Here is a 17,690-nt window from a genome sequence, read left to right as displayed (position 1 = left end):
AGGTCATTTCATGGAAGCCAAAAACTTAAAAAGTATAAATAAAAGCATTAAAAACTCTATTCAAAGACATGATTGTATCACCTAATGCCCCAGCACAAATCGACTTAGGCAAGTACTAGTATGTTTGACCGCTATCCACCAATATCCTAAAGCATAGGAGCCTTTATCTAACCCCATTATACTCATCATCAAAGGAAGGAAGTGAGGCTTTAGAATACAGCCAATTTTACTCAACTTTTTTTATATTGCTAGATCTGAGGATTTAATGAGGGATCCTGAAATTGCCTTCTGAGTATCTGGCAAAGTCTTATAACTAAATTAAAAAGGCAAAATCACAAACCATAGAGTCTATCATCCAGGATTTTCTGTAAAATGATTTATTTAGGTATATATAAAAGAAGATATACAACTAATTCTAAATTACTTTTCAGAAGATTACTTTGGTCATATGTCAGCCTGTTTCAGGAAAATGATACAACCAATCTGTTGTTAATCAGAAATAAAATTTAAAGATGTAATTTAATTCTGCTCTTAAAACTGCACACTACTCAATGAAGCAACTATCAACAAGGATAAATGAAAACTATTTGTCTTCCCATGAATGTTACCCTTGTAGTTTCAGCAATGTTACCAATAAGGTCTACTGAGTATTGCTTACCAGAGCATCACCTAATTAACATCATCTTGGAACAGTCAATCCTCCAATACCTAAGTAAAGCTTATCATAATGTAAAAAAACCTGGAATGAATTGTAGGAAAAATGGCTAGTACGCAAAGGGACATATGAACTATTTTGATATATAAAAGGCAGGAACTGCAGAATTTTAAAAATCCTTTGATGTAATAAAGTTTTAAAATTGGTGAACGTTCGTGCCCATTAGGATAGCTATTATAAATAATAATCAGGGTTGGCAAGGATGTGGATAAATTGGAAACTTTGTACATTGCTTATGGAAATGTAAAATGATACAGCCAGTATGGAAAATAGTAGCCACTCTTCAAAAAAGTAAAGATTGAATTACTATATGATGCAGCAATTCCATTCCTAGGCATATACCCAAAAGAACTGGAAGCAGGGACCTGAACAGATAGTTGTATGTCAATGTTCGTGGTGGCATTATTTACAATAGCTAACATGTGTAAACAACCCAGATGTCATTAATGGATGAACGGATAAACAAAATGTGGTATATACATGCAATGGAATATTATTCAGCTTTAAAAAAGGAATACATTCTGATACATGCCCCAACGAGGATGAACCTGGAAGGCATTATGCTAAGTGTATTAAATCTATCACAGAAGGACAAACATTGTATTATTCCACTTATGCAAGGCACCTTGAGTAGTCAAATTCACATAGACAGAAAATAGAATGGTGATCATCAACAATGGAAGAAATGGAGTGTTACCATTTAACAGGTATAGCATTTCAGTTTGGAAAGATTAAAAAGTTCTGAAGATGGATGGTGGCAGTGGTTGTACAATAACGTGAATGTACTTAATGCCACTGAACTGTCCACTTAAAAATGGTTAAATGGTAAATTTTATCTTATGTATATTTTGCCATAATTTAAAAATTGATGAATCTAGGCAAGTGGCATATGGATGTTATCATACTATTCATGCAATTTTTCTGAAGCTTTACATATTTTTAAATGTAAAAGTTGGGTAAAAAGACTTAAAACTGAGCTTTAATTAAAGGTAGTGTCGGGGGTTGGGTCAAGATGGTGAATTAGAAGCTGCTCGTGTGTGCCACTCTCACAAACAGGAAACAACAGGGTTGATGAACACTGACCCTACTAGCTGATCATCTAAGAAACCATGTCAGAATCCATCCAGGCAGCAAGGGGACACAGAGGGCAGAGAGGAGCAAAGCTGGGCAGCAGCCCCTCTGGGATCAGCACAGAGCCACGAAAAGCTCCTCGATATGGGAAAGGATGAGTGAGTGAGAGCTCCCTGGAGGATTGTACACAGGCACCTGTGTAAGACTAGTAATGGGAGAATTCCCCTGGTTCCCCTTGCCCTACCCCCACACTTCTAAACTGAGGCAGAGAGACACCCAGAGTTTCTGCGGCGACAACTCTCAAGTCCATGGGGACCTCTATAAGCCTTGGACCCTGGAACGGAATGACACCAGTACCATATCCCCAGTAGAGGTCACGGTCCTGCCTGGGAGCAGTAAGATTGCTTCACTCCACCTTGCCAGACAAGACTTGGTGCTAGCCTTCAGCCCAACAGTCCCAGTTCTGCCTGAACTCAGCTGGCAGCCACAGCTTCCTGTTGCCCCAGGAAACACCTTGACAGCAGGGTAGGTGACTCCCACCCATCCCTGCTGCTGGTAGCCAGACAGGCCATGCCTGCTAGAGTGTCCAGCCCAGTGGTCTCACTTCTGCCTCAACTATGTGGGCAGGCACAACCCCGTGTTCCCCTAGGAAGTACCCAGACAGCAGAATAGGTGACCACATCCAGTCCCACAGCTCCTAGCTGAGCAGGATGTGCAGGCCTGAGTGATGCCCAAGGAGGGAGAAGCCCTCCCTCTAAGATCACTGAGAGAGTGAGATGCCCAGGTTTGCAAGCCAGTGGAGGGGCAGAGTGTAATTCTTGCTGCAGGGTTGACCTGGCAAGCATATGGCCTGTCTGCCAACCATGGCACCTGCTTAAAAGAGCCCCATGGTCCAAAACACCCAACAAAAGAAACATGAGCACAGAGCCAGTCAAAGGGGGCTCCTCCAAGGCCCAAGAGCCGACCAGGGTAGGGGGTCATCACTTTCCCTTTTCACCCCAGAGCACTACTACAAAGCATGCCAAAACACAAATGAGTTGTGCTGCAGAGTTAAGAGCCTATCTGCCAGCTAATACTCTTAAACACTACCTACTAGATCCCAGCCCAAAACATAACACCAAAATATTCTGCCAGTATACAACACCTGTGAAAACAAAGGTGACACCTGTGAAAACAAAGGGTTCCCACCAGCGCCCCTGCCCCAGCCAGTGCACAAGCACCCCACCATGCCGTCATGGCTGCTGGCATTCATGAGCAGCACAGATCCTACTGCCACCACCCCAGTGAATTGCTTTGGCCAGCAACCCCATTGGAGTATTGTGGCCAGTGGACCAGGAACACCTCCACCCCTCCAGTGCAACATATTTCTGACCTCGAAGGGCCAGAGAACAAAGCTGGGGACACACAAAACTATGTGTTCTAACTCTAGCCCCCCACAGTTAGAGCACACAGTCCAGGAGTTCTGAGCTGAGCCTGGGCCCCCTGAAATCTTCCAGAAGTGAAGATGGTCAACTGAACCCACCTTATTCCACAATCAAACCCCCACAGGCATCAAAGCAAAAAAACCCCCATCCAAAAGACAGCAACTTCAGAGATAAAAGGAACATCAGTCCATACAGATGAGAAAGAACCAGTGCAAGAACTCTAGCAACTCAAAAAGTTGGAGTGTCTTCCTACCTCCAAACAATTATACTAGTTCCCCAGCAATGGTTCTTAACCAGGCTGAAATTACAGACATAGATTTCAGAATATAGATAGGAATGAAAATCATTGAAATTCAGGAGAAACTCAAAACCCAATCCAAGAAATCTAAGGAATACAAAAAAATGATACAAGAGCTGAAAGACAAAATGGCCATTTTAAGAAAGAATCATACTGATCTGAAATTTCATAATACAAATTGCAAGTATTAACAGCAGAATAGACCAAGCTGAGAAAAGAATCTCACAGGGCTGGTTCTCCAAATTGACTGAGACAAAAATAAAGAAAAAAGAATAAAAAAGAACAAAACCTCTGAGAAACATGGGATTATGTAAACAGATCAAATCTATGCCTCACTGGCATCCCTGAAAGACAGGGATAGAAAACAAGCAACTTGGAAAACATATTCGAAAATATCATCCACAAAAACTTCCCCAACCTCACTAGAGAGGCCAACATTCAAATGCAGGAAATGCAGAGAACCCCTATGAGATACATACAAGACAACCATCCCCAAGACACTTAGTCATCAGATTCTCCAAGGTCAACGTGAAACAAAAAATATTAAAGGTAGCTAGAGGGAAGGGGCAGGCCACCTACAAAGGGAATCCTATCAGGCTAACAGCAGAAACTCTATATTTGAGGGCTTGAGGGCCTATATTCAACATTCTTAAAGAAACTAAGACCAAGAATTTCATATCCAGCCAAACTAAGTTTCATAAGTGAAGGAGAAATGAGATCATTTTCAGACAAGCAAATGCTAAGGGAATTCGTTACCTGCCTTCCAAGAGGTCTTCAAGGTGGTGCTAAACATGGAAATGAAAGACTGTTAGCAGCCACCACAAAAACACACTTAAGTACATAGACCATTGACACTATAAAGCAACTACACAATCAAGTCTGCAAAATAACCAGCTAACAACACAATGACAAGATAAAATCCACATATATCAATATTAACCTTGAAGGTAAACGGGCTTAATGCCCCAATTAAAAAGCAGTGGAAAGTTGGATAAATAAGACTCAACTGTATGCTGGGTTTTGTTTGTTTGTTTGTTTGTTTGTTTTTTGAGACACAGTCTTGCTCTGTCACCCAGGCTGGAGTGCAGTGGCATGATCTCAGCTCCTGGGTTCAAGCAATTCTGCTGTCTCAGCCTCCCGAGTAGCTGAGACTACAGGCACGTGCCACCATGCCCGGCTAATTTTTTGTATTTTTAGTAGAGATGCGTTCTCACCATGTTAGCCAGGATGGTCTCGATCTCCTGACCTTGTGATCCGCCTGCCTTGGCCTCCCAAAGTGCTGGGATTACAGGCGTGAGCCCCCGTGCCCAGACAACTGTATGCTGTCTTTAGGAGACCCATCTCACATGCAATGGCATCCATAGGCTCAATGTAAAGGGGTGGAGAAAAATCTGGCAAGCAAATGAAAAACAAAAAAAGCAGAGATTGCTATTCTAATTTCAGACAAAACCAAAACAGACCTTAAACCAACAATGATTTAAAAAGACAAATAAGGGCATTACATAAAGGTAAAGGGTTCAATTCAACATGAAGACTTAACTATCCCAAGTATATACGCAATCAACACAGGAGCATCCAGGCTCATGAAACAAGTTCTTAGAGACCTACAAAGAGACTTAGATAACCACACAATAACAGTGGGAGACTTCAACACCCCATTAACAGTATTAGACAGACCACTGAGGCAGAAAACTAACAAAGATAGTTGTGACCTGAACTTGACATTTAACCAAATGGACCTAACAGACATCTACAGAGCTCTCCACCCCAAAACAGCAGAATATACGTTCTTCTCATTTGCACCTGGCACATACTCTAAAAATCGACCACACAATCAGCCATTAAACAATTCTAAGCAAATGCAAAAAACCCAAAATTATATTAACCACACTCTCGGACCACAGTGCAATAACAATAGAAATCAATACTAAGAAGATCACTAAAAATCATACAATTACATGGAAATTAAACAACCTGCTCCTGATGACTTCTGAGTAAACAATGAAATTAAGGCAGAACTCAAGAAATCCTTTGAAACTAATGAGAACAAAGATAGAAAATACCAGAATCTCTGGGACACAGCTAAAGCAGTGTTACAAGTTTATAGTGCTAAACACCCACATGAAACAGTTAGAAAGATCTAGAAATAACAATCTAACATCACACCTAGAGGAACTAGAAAAACAAGAGCAAATCAACCCCAAAGCTAGCAGAAGACAAGAAATAACCAAAATTAGAGCTAAACAGAATGAAATTGATATGTGAAAAACCATACAAAAGATCAATGAAATCATAAGTTGGCTCTTTGAAAGAATAAATAAGATTAATAGACCACTAGCTAGACTAATTTAAAAGAGAAGATCCAAATAAACACAATCAGAAATGACAAAAGGAACATTACCACCGACCCCACAGGAAAAAAAAAAAACAAACCCAGAGACTATTATGAACACCTCTATGCACAAAAACTAGAAAACCTAGAAGAAATGGATAAATTTCTGGAAATATAAAACCTCCCAAGATTGAGCCAGGAAGAAATTAAAACCCCACACAGACAAAGAATGAGTTCCAAAATTGAACCAGTAATTAAAAACCTATCAACCAAAAAAAGCCCAGGACCAGATGGATTCACAGCCAAATTCTACCAGACATGTCAAGAAGAGTTGGTACCACCCCTACTGAAACTATTCAAAAAAATTGAGGAGGAAGAACTTCTCCCTAACTCATTCTATGAGGCCAGCAGCATTCAGCATCATTCTGATACCAAAACCTGGCAGAGAAACAACAACAAAAGAAAACCTTAGGCCAATATGTTTGATGAGTATTGATGCAAAAATCCTCAACAAAATACTAGCAAACTGAATCCAGCAGCACATCAAAAAGCTAATTCACCACAATCAAGTAGGCTTTATCCCTGGAATGCAAGGTTGGTTCAACATATGCAAATCCATAGGTGTGATTCATCACATAAACAGAACTAAAAACAAAAACCACATGATCATCTCAATAGATGCAGGGAAGGCTTTCAATACAATTCAACATCTATTCATGTTAAAAACCCTCAACAAACCAGGCACTGAAGGAACATACCTCAAAATAATAAGAGTCACCTATGACAAACCACACAGCCAACATCATACTGAATGGGCAAAAGCTGGAACAATTCCCCTTGAGAACTGGAACAAAACAAGGATGCCCACTCTCACCACTTCTATTCAACATAGTACTGGAAGTCCTAACCAGAACAATCAGGCAAGGGAAAGAAATAAAAGGCATCCAAACAGGAAATCAAACTATATCTATTTGCAGAAGATATTATTTTTATACCTAGAAAACCCCAGAGTGTGCCCAAAAGCTCCTAGATCTGATAAGCAACTTCAGCAAAATTTCAGGATACAAAAATCAATGTACAAAAATCAATAGCATTTCTATACCCAACAACACCCAAGCTGAGTGCCAAGTCGAGATCACAATCCCATTCATATAGCAAAAGAAAAAAAAAAGTAAAATACCCAGAAATACAGTTAACCAGGAAGGTGAAAGATCTCTACAATAAGAATTATAAAATATTGCTCAAATAAATCAGAGATGACACAAATGGAAAAACATTCCATGCTCGTGATAGGAAGAATCAATATTGTTAAAATGTTCATACTGCCAAAGCAATTTATAGATTCAATGCTATTCCTCTCAAACTACCAATGACATTCTTCACAGAATTAGGAAAAAACTATTCTAAAATTCATACAGAACCAAAAAAGAGCCCAATAGCCAAAGTGATCCTAAGCAAAAAGAACAAAGCTGGAGGCATCACAATACCCAATTTCAAGCTATACTATAAAAAAACCGTATCCAAAACAGCATGGTACTGGTATGAAAACAGACACATAGACCAATGGAACAGAATAGAGAGCCCAGAAATAAAGCCACACACCTACAACCATCTGGTCTTCGACAAAGTTGACAAAAACAAGCAATGGGAAAAAGACTCCCTATTCAATAAATGGTGCTGGGATAACTGGCTAGCCATATGCAGAAGATTGAAACTAGCCCCCTTCCTTACACCATATATAAAAATCAGCTCAAGATGGATTAAAGACTTAAATGTAAAACTTAAAACTATAAAACCCTTGAAGAAAATTTAGGAATGACTGGGCGTGGTGGTTCACGCCTGTAATCTCAGCACTCTAGGAGGCTGAGGCAGGCAGATTGCTTGAGCTCAGGAGTTCAAGAGCAGCTTGGGCAAGATGGTGAAACCTCATCTCTACAAAAAAATATAAAAATTAGCCAGGTGTAGTAGTGTGCACCTATAGTCCCAGCTACTTGGGGGGCTGAGGCAGGAGAATTGTTTGAGTCCGGGAGGTTGAGGCTGCAGTAAGCTATGTTTGCGCCACTGTACTCCAGCCTGGGTGACACAGTGAGACCCTATCTCGAAAAAGAAAAAAAAAAGAAAGAAAATTTAGAAAATACCATTCTGGACATAGGCCCTAGCAAAGATTTCATGATGAAGACACCAAAAGCAACTGCAATAACAATAAAATTGACAAATCGGACATAATTAAACTAAAGAGTATCTGCACAGCAAAAGAAACTATCAACAGAGTAAACAGACAACCTACAGAATGGGAGAAAATATTTACAAACTATGTGTCTGAAAATGCTCTAACATCCAGAATCTATAAGGAACTTAAAGAAATTAATAAGCAAAAAACAAAACAACCCAATAAAAAAGTGGGCAAGGGATATAAACAGACACTTTTCAAAAGAAGACATATATCTGGCCAGCAAGCATATGAAAAAATGTTCAACATCCCTAATCACTAGAGAAATGCAAATCAAACCACAGTGAGATACTATCTCACACCAGACAGAATGGCTATTATTAAAAAGTCAAAAAATAACAGATGCTAGTGAGGTTGCAGAGAAAAAGGAATGCTTGTACACTGCTTCTGGGAGTGTAAATTAGTTCAGCCATTGTGGAAAGCAATTTGGCAATTTCTCAAAGAACTTAAAACAGACTACCATTTGACCTGGGAATCCCATTACTGGGTATCTACTCACAGGAATATAAATTGTTCTACCATAAAGACACATGCACAAGTATATTCATCGCAGCACTATTCACAATAGTAAAGACATGCAATCAACCTAGATGCCCATCAATGGTAGACTGGATAAAGAAAATATGGTACATATACACCATGGGATAGTATGCAGTCATAAAAAAGAACAAGGTCATGCCCTTTGTAGCAACATGTATGGAGCTGGAGGCCATTATCCTGAGGGAACTACTGCAGGAACAGAAAACTAAATACCACGTTTTCACTTACAAGTGGGAGATAAACATTGAGTACACATGGCCACAAAGAAGGGAACAGTAGACACTGGAGCCTACTTGAGGGTGGAGGGTGGAAGGAGGGTAAGGACTGAAAACTACCTATTGGGTACCATGCTTATTACCTGGGTCACGAATTAATCTGTACACCAAACTCCCATGACACACAATTTACCTGTATAACAAATCTGCACATGTACCCTTGAAACTAAAAGATCAAGAACATTTAAAAAGTAGTGTCATATAACTGTAAACAATGATTTAAAAGAATATAGATTTAAAAGACCCCCGAATTTTGGCCGGGTGCGGTGGCTCATGCTGTAATCCCAGCACCTTGGGAGGCCGAGGCAGGTGGATCACCTGAGGTCAGGTGTTCAAGACCAGCCTAGCCAACATGGTGAAACCCCATCTCTACTAAAAATACAAAAAAATTAGCTGGGTATGGTGGCGGGCACCTGTAATCCTAGCTACTCAGGAGAATAAGCAGGAGAATCACTTGAACCCAGGAGGCGGAGGTTGCAGTGAGCCGAGATCGCACCACTGCACTCCAGCCTGGGCAACCAGAGTGTGACTACGTCTCAAAAATAAAAAATAAAGACCCCCTAATTTTATTTATTTTTCTCACCCGAAAATTTTTAATGTTTATGCTGATGCATATCTGAGTGCTTATCATCAAAGTGTGAAGTAAAAAAAAAAAAAAAGGCAGTTTAAGAAAGTTCCAGTGTTTCAAAGAGAGCATTTTTTAAAATGTATATACATGAAGAACATTTCATTATACCGTAAAATAAATGCAGCACTGTAAGATAAAGGAAGACTAATATATATGGAGTTTTGGTCTTTCTCCCCTCTACAGCTGCAACCATCTTCAACCTGCTGAACTTAACTCAATGGTTACAGGAATTTGTTGCTTTTTTTTTTTTTTGGTCTCCTATTCAGTTCACATTTCAGGCTGTTTAGCAGATGCCTGTGATTCTGGAGATTCAAATCACTGGTGAAAGTTTTTTCTCTGTTTCCTCAGTTTTTCAGGAGCTTTTCTTCATAAAATGATCTCCTGCTGTTTGAAGTACCTTCAGTCTTCCTCATCAACAAACACTAAATTCAAAAAGTACCTTACTGAAACTTTTTGGTTCACATCTCTCTGATTGTTGGAGTAGGGTCATATCCCACTAAAAACAGTCTCATTGGAATTGATTCACCTTTTACTGGTGCACCATCCATTATTTCATATTTGGTGATGTTTCTGTTTCTGCTGTGGTACTGGGTCCAATTCCTGTGATCTCTTTTTTGATCAGTTGTAACTCCATATGTTGTATTTTTATTCTTACTACTAAGAAGTAAATTTTTCCAACAATTACATGCTTTAAATGATACTTTGACTTACTATATTCAAATTATATATGTAGACAATCTTCAATGCCCACTTCTATCTTAATACAGTTGTTAACATCAGGACAGGTGGCAAGCTGGTGAACAATAAGATCACATTCTTTTACTAAATCTGTCAGTCTTCTCACTATTGTCACTTAAAGAAAATACCTCAAGTGAACACTGGCACCGATGTCAGATGCATATGGCTTTTTAACTTGCATAAACTCAGAATCATAACTTCTTCTCTGAGTCAGTTCTCCAGGTAAGGCTAGTTCTTTCATTAGGTTTATAAATTCATGAGCATTACTCTTGTCATTGTAAAGTTCCATTTGACCTATAAATTCAATTCTAATTCCTTGGTGCTCTAGTCTCCCTCCAGGTTGCTTAAAGGCTACATTTACCTTCCCTGAAACAGATTCTCCATTATAAAGAGATGGTGTTTTTCTACTTTGCCATCTTCAGTTTTCATTTCTGTCATTTTCCTGGCTTCCCCATCATTAAAGACATATCAATCTCACAAACTGGACCAAAAAAGCCTTCAAGAAAACTCATTGTCAGCATGGCCACCACATCCCCGCTACTTTACTCCTTTTCACTCAGGAGAACTCTCAGCCCCAGCTCCTTCTGCTCAGCACCCCCAATTTGGAAAATTTAGATCCAGTGGTAGTCATCTGAGTGCTGGAATTAGATTTAATCCACAAATAACTGATTATTTTAAAAAATCATTAAATTCTTAATATTTTTAAAAAGGAGCCTTTGAAATTCGATCTCAAGAAATACCAGCCCAGGTGTGGTAGCTCACACTTGCCCAGCACTTTGGGAGGCTGACGTGGGAGGATCATTTGAGGCCAGGAGTGTAAGACCAGCCTGGGCAACATAGGGAGACACTTGTCTCTATAAAAAATGTTTTAAAATTGGCCGGGCATTGTGGTGCACACCTGTGGTCCCAGCAACTGAGGCTGAGGTAGGAGGATCACTTGAGCCCAGGAGGTCGAGGCTACAGTGAAGTGTGATTGCACCACTGCACTCCAGACTGGGCAACAGAGCAAGACCTTGTCTCAAAAAAAGAAAGAAAGAAATACAACTTTGATTACCAGGTAACAAGTCGGAGGACAGCAGTATGCTTTGCAGTCATGATCAGATTCTCTTTTGTAGTAAAGCTTCTGACTAATTCTAGGTCTAGCCAGCAACATACTTATAACTGTTTAGGTTTAGAATTAGCTGGAAGCCTTTGCTTTGCAAAGCCATTTATAACATCAGACAGTTGATATAATCATTGATATTGAAGACAGATATATCAGAAAACAAATGCAGTTGTGTTTCAAAAAGCAAACTTCATTTATCACCAGCATACAACAACGTCCTAATTCCTCCTGGGTCTTTTCAGCCATAAAAATGGCAGTGTAACATTAACAGGTATCCTCTCAAAAAATTCAGGGAAATAATGTATCCAGTTCTTCTGAAATACCAAGTTCTCTAAGTAGAAATGACTAACAAGTAAATACAAAATAGATTCAGAAGAAATATAATAAGTTAAATATTAGCTACTGAGTAAAGAGGAAGATTTATATCTCAGGCATCCCACATTTTCAAAACTGGAAGAACAGAAAAGATAATTTTTTAAAATTACAAAACTCATAATCACAAGAGAATAGCTACTGACTGCAATCTCTTTGCTACTCTATCATCAATAATAAGAACAAAATTGATTTTGGTTCCTAGTATTCATAACAATGACATAATCTATGAATATATAATTATGTTTAGGCCAGGCACAGTGGCTCAAGTCTATAATCCCAGCTCTTTGGGAGGCCAAGGCAGGTGGATCACCTGAGCTCAGGAGTTTGAGACTGGCCTGGAGCAACATAGCAAGACCCTGTCTCTACCAAAAAAAAAAAAAAAAAAAAAAAGCCAAGCATGGTGGTGCACGCCTGTAATCCCAGCTACTCAGGAGGCTGAGGCGCAAGAATCGCTTGAGCCCAGGAGGCGGAGGTTGCAGTGAGCTGAGATTGCACCATAGCACTCCAGCCTGGGTGACAGAGCGAGACCCTGTCTCAAAAAAAAAAAAATTATGTTTACATAAAAGTTTCAAATAAAGGAATATCTAATGGTTAATAAAATACTTAGATTATAAACTAAATTGCGGCTGGGTGCAGTGGCTCATTCTTGTAATCCTAGTACCTTGGGAGGCTGAGGGGGGTAGATTGCTTGAGCCCAGGAGTTTGAGACCAGGATGGCCAACACGGCAAACCCCTCTACTAAAAAAATACAAAAATTATCCAGGCGTGGTGGTGCATGCCTGTAATCCCAGCTACTCAGGAGGCTGAGGCACAAGAATCGCTTGAACTTGGGAGGCAGAGGTTGCAGTGAGCCGAGATCGCACCTCTTCACTCCAGCCTGGGTGACAGACCAAAACTCTGTCTCAAATAAATAAATAAATAAAATTGACTATAGAATAACTTTCTCTTTGACTATGTCAAATGACTCACTTTATATGAATCTCTGCTGCTGCTGCATTCTAATTTTATATAGCAGGCTAAATCATGTGCTCCCAAAGTTAATAAAATATCTAAAACATTTAGGATAAATTCAGTTTCAAACTTTATTTATTTATTTTCAGACAGAGTCTCAATCTATCACTCAGGCTGGAGTGCAGTGGCACAATCTCAGCTCACTGCAACCTCCAACTCCCAGGCTCAAGAGATCCTCCCACCTCAGCCTCCCAAGTAGCTGAGACTACAGGGGTGCACCACCATGCCCAGCTAATTTTTGTATTTTTTGGTAGAGATGGGTCCTAGGCTGGTCTCAAACTCCTGGGCTCGAGCAATTCACCCACCTCAACCTCCCAAAGTGCTGGGATTACAGGCATGAGCCACCATACCCAGCCCCAAAATAAAACTTTTTAACACATAATCAATGAAATTCTTCTTATGAGGATTTAACCATTAATTTCCAATTAAGAAATTTAACCAATTTCTTAAATGGAACTTTTTAAAATATATTTTCTTTGAAGTAGTCCATAGATACTGCAATCTCAAGTGTACAGCTCCATGATTTTCACAAAGGGAATACACACATGTACCACCACTCTGATCAGGATATAGAACTTAAACCAGCATCCCAAAAGCTCCCTCCCAGTCTTTACCTACCTGACTCTCCACAACAGTAACTGCTATGCTGACTTTATGTCCATAAATTTGTTTGGCCTGGTTTTTATCTTTATATAAAGAAATTATATAGCATGTACTCTTTTGTATCTGGATTCTTTTGCTCAACATTGTATCTGTGAGTTCTACTCATATTGTTACAAGTATCAGTACTTTGTATTTTTTTCATTGTTATATAGGATTCTTTTGTGGGAATATACACAATCCATTCACCCATTCTATTACTGATGGACACTTGAACCGTTTTGAGTTTGGGACCATCATAAATAATGTTGCTATGAACACTGTAGTACGTCATTCAGAGTACAAATGTACCCATTTCTGATGAATGTATACCTAGGAGTGGAACTGCTGAGTCACAGAGAATTCATACCTTTAGTAGTTACTGCCAAACCTTTTGGCAAAGTGGTTGTTCCAATTTACACTCCACCAAAATTCAGTTGTTTCACATGAAACCATTTTGAATTGAGTTCAACCTAATTGAATTGGTACCTTAATGAATAAATATACTTTTAGTTTTCAAAAGGTCTGAACTTAATTGTTGGAAGCATGTGCCTAATTAAATAATTATACTGTTCACATGTGAATTTAACCAAACATTTGAATACCAGTTTATATACTGTCAAAATAAAACCAAAGCATGTCTAATTCTTCCTCCTCACAACATAAATCAGTTTATATATGCTCAACCTTCTAAGAATAATAGCATTCTCCCAAATTTATCATTAGGTAAGAACACAAGGACTAACCTATTATATTTCTAGAACTGGCAAATTTCTGCATAAAGCGTGAACTGGTAAAGAGCAATTCAAACATTCTGTCAGCACTGATATGAAAAATACGGTTGATAAAAAGTCTTCCATGAAGATCTTTCTCAGGAACATTTTCTGGAAAAACAGAAACACAAACCAAAAGAGAAGAAATCAAAGAAAGTTTATTTTAAGGCTTTAGGGGGTTTCGTGGGGTTTTCTTTTTTTATTTTGGGCATAAAATCGTTTTTAAATATGATTACAATGAGGAGAACATTCCAGGACACTATTAAAACTCCAAATAGTAATTAAATATATACATATGTATGACCTATAACTATGCATAACAATATATAGTTAACTAAACTACATATAATCAATATTTCAACTGTCAAAACCCAAAAGATACAGAAATATTTAACTTGAATGGTATCAAATGGCCATAATATGTCACTCAAAAGAATATTTCAAAAGGGACAAGGACAATATAGACACATAAGATAGTATCTAACATAGAAATTAGCAACTTCTACCTCTGAATGCTCACTCAGTAAATATTAATTTATCAATGGCTATAGTATCTGCTGCACTTAGCTTATCAGCCTGAATAATGTTTCAACTTGACTTAATGTTCACTACCCAAAGACAAGAATGACTGTAATCACAACCTATTTTCAACACCACACATTAAAAGAACTAAGAAATCCTTCTGAAAAGTATTCATCAAAGCTAACAAATGCCCAATGAAATATTACATTTTTTCTGGGAATTTGATAATCATAGTGATGTTGAAAACTACTAGTGACAAATGAAGAAGCAATATCTTGCTCATCTATTCTCATATGCCCTGGAAATATTATATAAAATAGCCCATACTTACATAGTGCTTACTATATGTTAGACATTGTGCTACATACCTTACAAGTATCGACTCATCTTATTCTCACTGCAATGCTATGAGATAAGTGGTATTATCGTCATTATTTCCAGATGGGGAAACAGAATCACAGAAATAATTGCCGAGGCTCCATGGCTAGTGAGTGACTGACCTGGAATTTGAACCCACTCCAGCTCCAGAGCACACAAACTTAACATCTATGTTATACCGCCAGAAGGAATTTAACTTAGAAGAACCAAACAGAAAAGAAAAAAAAAAAAAACCTAGGAACAGAAGCCTGGCATAATAGAGGAAGTAACATAAAGCAATTCAATATGAAATTGTAATGATTTCAGGACCAAGATTATTTACTATTATTTCAAGGATGATGCCCCATCGATACAGAATAAAAATTGCTGCAAAAGCTCCCCATGTTTCAGAAATCAAGCTCTAAGAATGATCTGGGTAAAGCATCTGTCAATATTAGTCAGGTTAAATCAAAGGGCAATAGTCTATGGATCAGAAAAACTCTGCTAGCTCTGGCTTCATCCCCAACTACTGCTGTTTATCCCTCACTGGATGATTTGTGTCTCCCTATTTTGCTAGAGGCATAAAGGACTTATGGATATCAGATAGATATTGATTTGCTTCTCCCTTCAACAATACTCTATGTAGGCAAAAACTATTTACTGCAGTTTCAAATAATGGCTCCTTCAGCGTAGAAATGAATCACAAAACTAGGCAATTTTGCTAAGCTTTGTGAGGTAACTTTCCAATTAGGCCTGGGAAACAGCTTTTTCTGACACAGAAGTATTATATGTTCACTGTAAAAATAATTCAAATATTCACAAAGGAAGAAAACAACTAAAGGTGATTCTGTTGATCTTGTTCATTTCCTTCACAGAACCTATCCTGACTTGTAGTTATATTTTTATTGATTTATTGACTTGTTATCTTTCTCCTGCTTACTATAGTAGATCAACATACTATCACTAAATAAAATGATGTTTGGTTTAAAGTGATCTGCAATCTCCCTCACTCCCTCTAAACCCACACACACATCCCCAATCTCCTGGGATGGTTTACTTTTTGTGACCTTTTTGATTGTCACTTCAGTTCATTGACTTCAACCGTCTTCATAACTTCACAACTTTAAAAAAGTAAAAAAACAGATTCATTATTTTACCTATTTAATACATATGACAAGTCCAAGATTTTGGAACGTGCTTAGGGAAACCAGTAGGAGCACTTGATTTGCTATCTAACGATAATCTAATAAGAAAAAAATCGCCATACACTTTAAATAAAACTCCCCAAACAGAGGTCTGAATGTTACATATACCTTCTTACTGCTATAAAGTCAAACAGCCTTTGCAAGGAGCAAAGTGTGATCAGAGCTCATGTGCAATAATGACTCTATACACTATTATTCTTTATTTCTAGATATGTACAATTTTTATCAGTTTTATTGTTATCCTTTATACAACTTATAATGTTTCTTTTATAGGATTCTTTTTTTTTTTTGGAGACAGAGTCTCACTCTTGGGATTAAAAGCGTGTGCCACCACACCCAGCTAATTTTTGTATTTTTAGTAGAGATGGGCTTTCATCACATTGGCCAGACTGGTCTCGAACTCCTGACCTCAGTTGACCCACCTGGCTCAGCCTTCCAAAGTGCTGGGATTACAAGCGCGAGCCACCACATCCAGCTGAAACTACTTTGGAAGGATCATTCTTATAAAAGAAGCAGGTGAGAAAGAGAAAACAAAAATCCTGGTTTTGGTGCTACTTACCTATTTGGCCACTGGGGGCCAGAGTAGATCTTCCTAAAGTCCTAAATTCAGGTAAACAGCATATGACTAATCCATGCCCAGCTGCATACTAAAGCAAGAATGGTAAGGACACTAATAAAGCAGTCTCTATGCTACCCTTCATCTTTCCAAATGTCTCCCACTACACTGACTTCAATGGCAGGGATCTTACAATTTTAAGAAAAAGAGTCCCTAAAATGCCTACTTAATAAGTACAACAACAAGCCTCAAGTAATTTGTACTAAATTTTCCTTTAAACAACTACTTTTATTATATTTTTTGCTTTCTCTTTCTCTCTTTCCCTTTCTCTCTCCTGTTGGTGGTTACAAGAAAGTAACACAATCATAGTGTCTATAACATCTATCCTCAAAACTGAAACATAAAAAGTACTAAATTTTTTTTTTTTTTTTTTCTTGAAGAGACTGGATCTGGCTCTTTTGTCGCCCAGGCTAGAGTGCAATGGTGCGATCATAGCTCACTGCAGCCTTGATCTCCTGGGGCTCAAGTGATGCACCTGCTTCAGCCTCCTGCGTAGCTAGGACTACAGGCATGCACCACCATGCCCAGCTAATTTTCTATTTTTTGTAGAGACAAGTCTTGCCCAGACTGGTCTCAAACTCCTGGCCCAAGCAATCCTCCCACCTCGGCCTCTCCAAGTACTGGGATTACGGGCACGAGCCACCGTGCTCAACCAAGAAAAACCAAAATCTTTTATCTTTCTCAAACCTAAAAGCAGTATAACACACATAATCTATGTTTTGGAAGTTTTTAAAATATGTTTTAAAAAATTAAATTTTATATTAAGGAAAACACATTAACATAGTAAACTTACATCTACATAAAATGGTTGGGAAATGGGCTTACATTGACTAACA

The 17,690-nt window shown here is 38.5% G+C and overlaps 1 protein-coding gene and 1 pseudogene across 6 annotated transcripts in view; both read right to left on the bottom strand.

Moving 5' to 3' along the window:
• The window catches only part of GRAMD1C (GRAM domain containing 1C), a 118,528-nt gene that overhangs the window by 17,165 nt on the left and 83,673 nt on the right, over positions 1-17,690 (bottom strand). For 4 of the 6 annotated variants that reach the window (NM_001280062.1, XM_009445963.5, XM_009445964.5 and 1 more), the window contains 1 exon segment: positions 14,128-14,265. The exons of the other annotated variants lie outside the window; for them this stretch is intronic. In NM_001280062.1, the coding sequence (NP_001266991.1) occupies positions 14,128-14,265 (138 nt within the window). 6 annotated transcript variants of the gene reach the window in all.
• On the bottom strand, positions 9,898-10,859 carry LOC100612833 (vacuolar protein sorting-associated protein 26A-like; annotated as a pseudogene).

This window comes from Pan troglodytes, chromosome 2 (genome assembly GCF_028858775.2).
Source record: "Pan troglodytes isolate AG18354 chromosome 2, NHGRI_mPanTro3-v2.0_pri, whole genome shotgun sequence".
Lineage (NCBI taxonomy): Eukaryota > Metazoa > Chordata > Mammalia > Primates > Hominidae > Pan > Pan troglodytes.
Note: the sequence above shows the minus strand (reverse complement) of the source record. Positions and strands in the feature narration are given on the sequence as shown.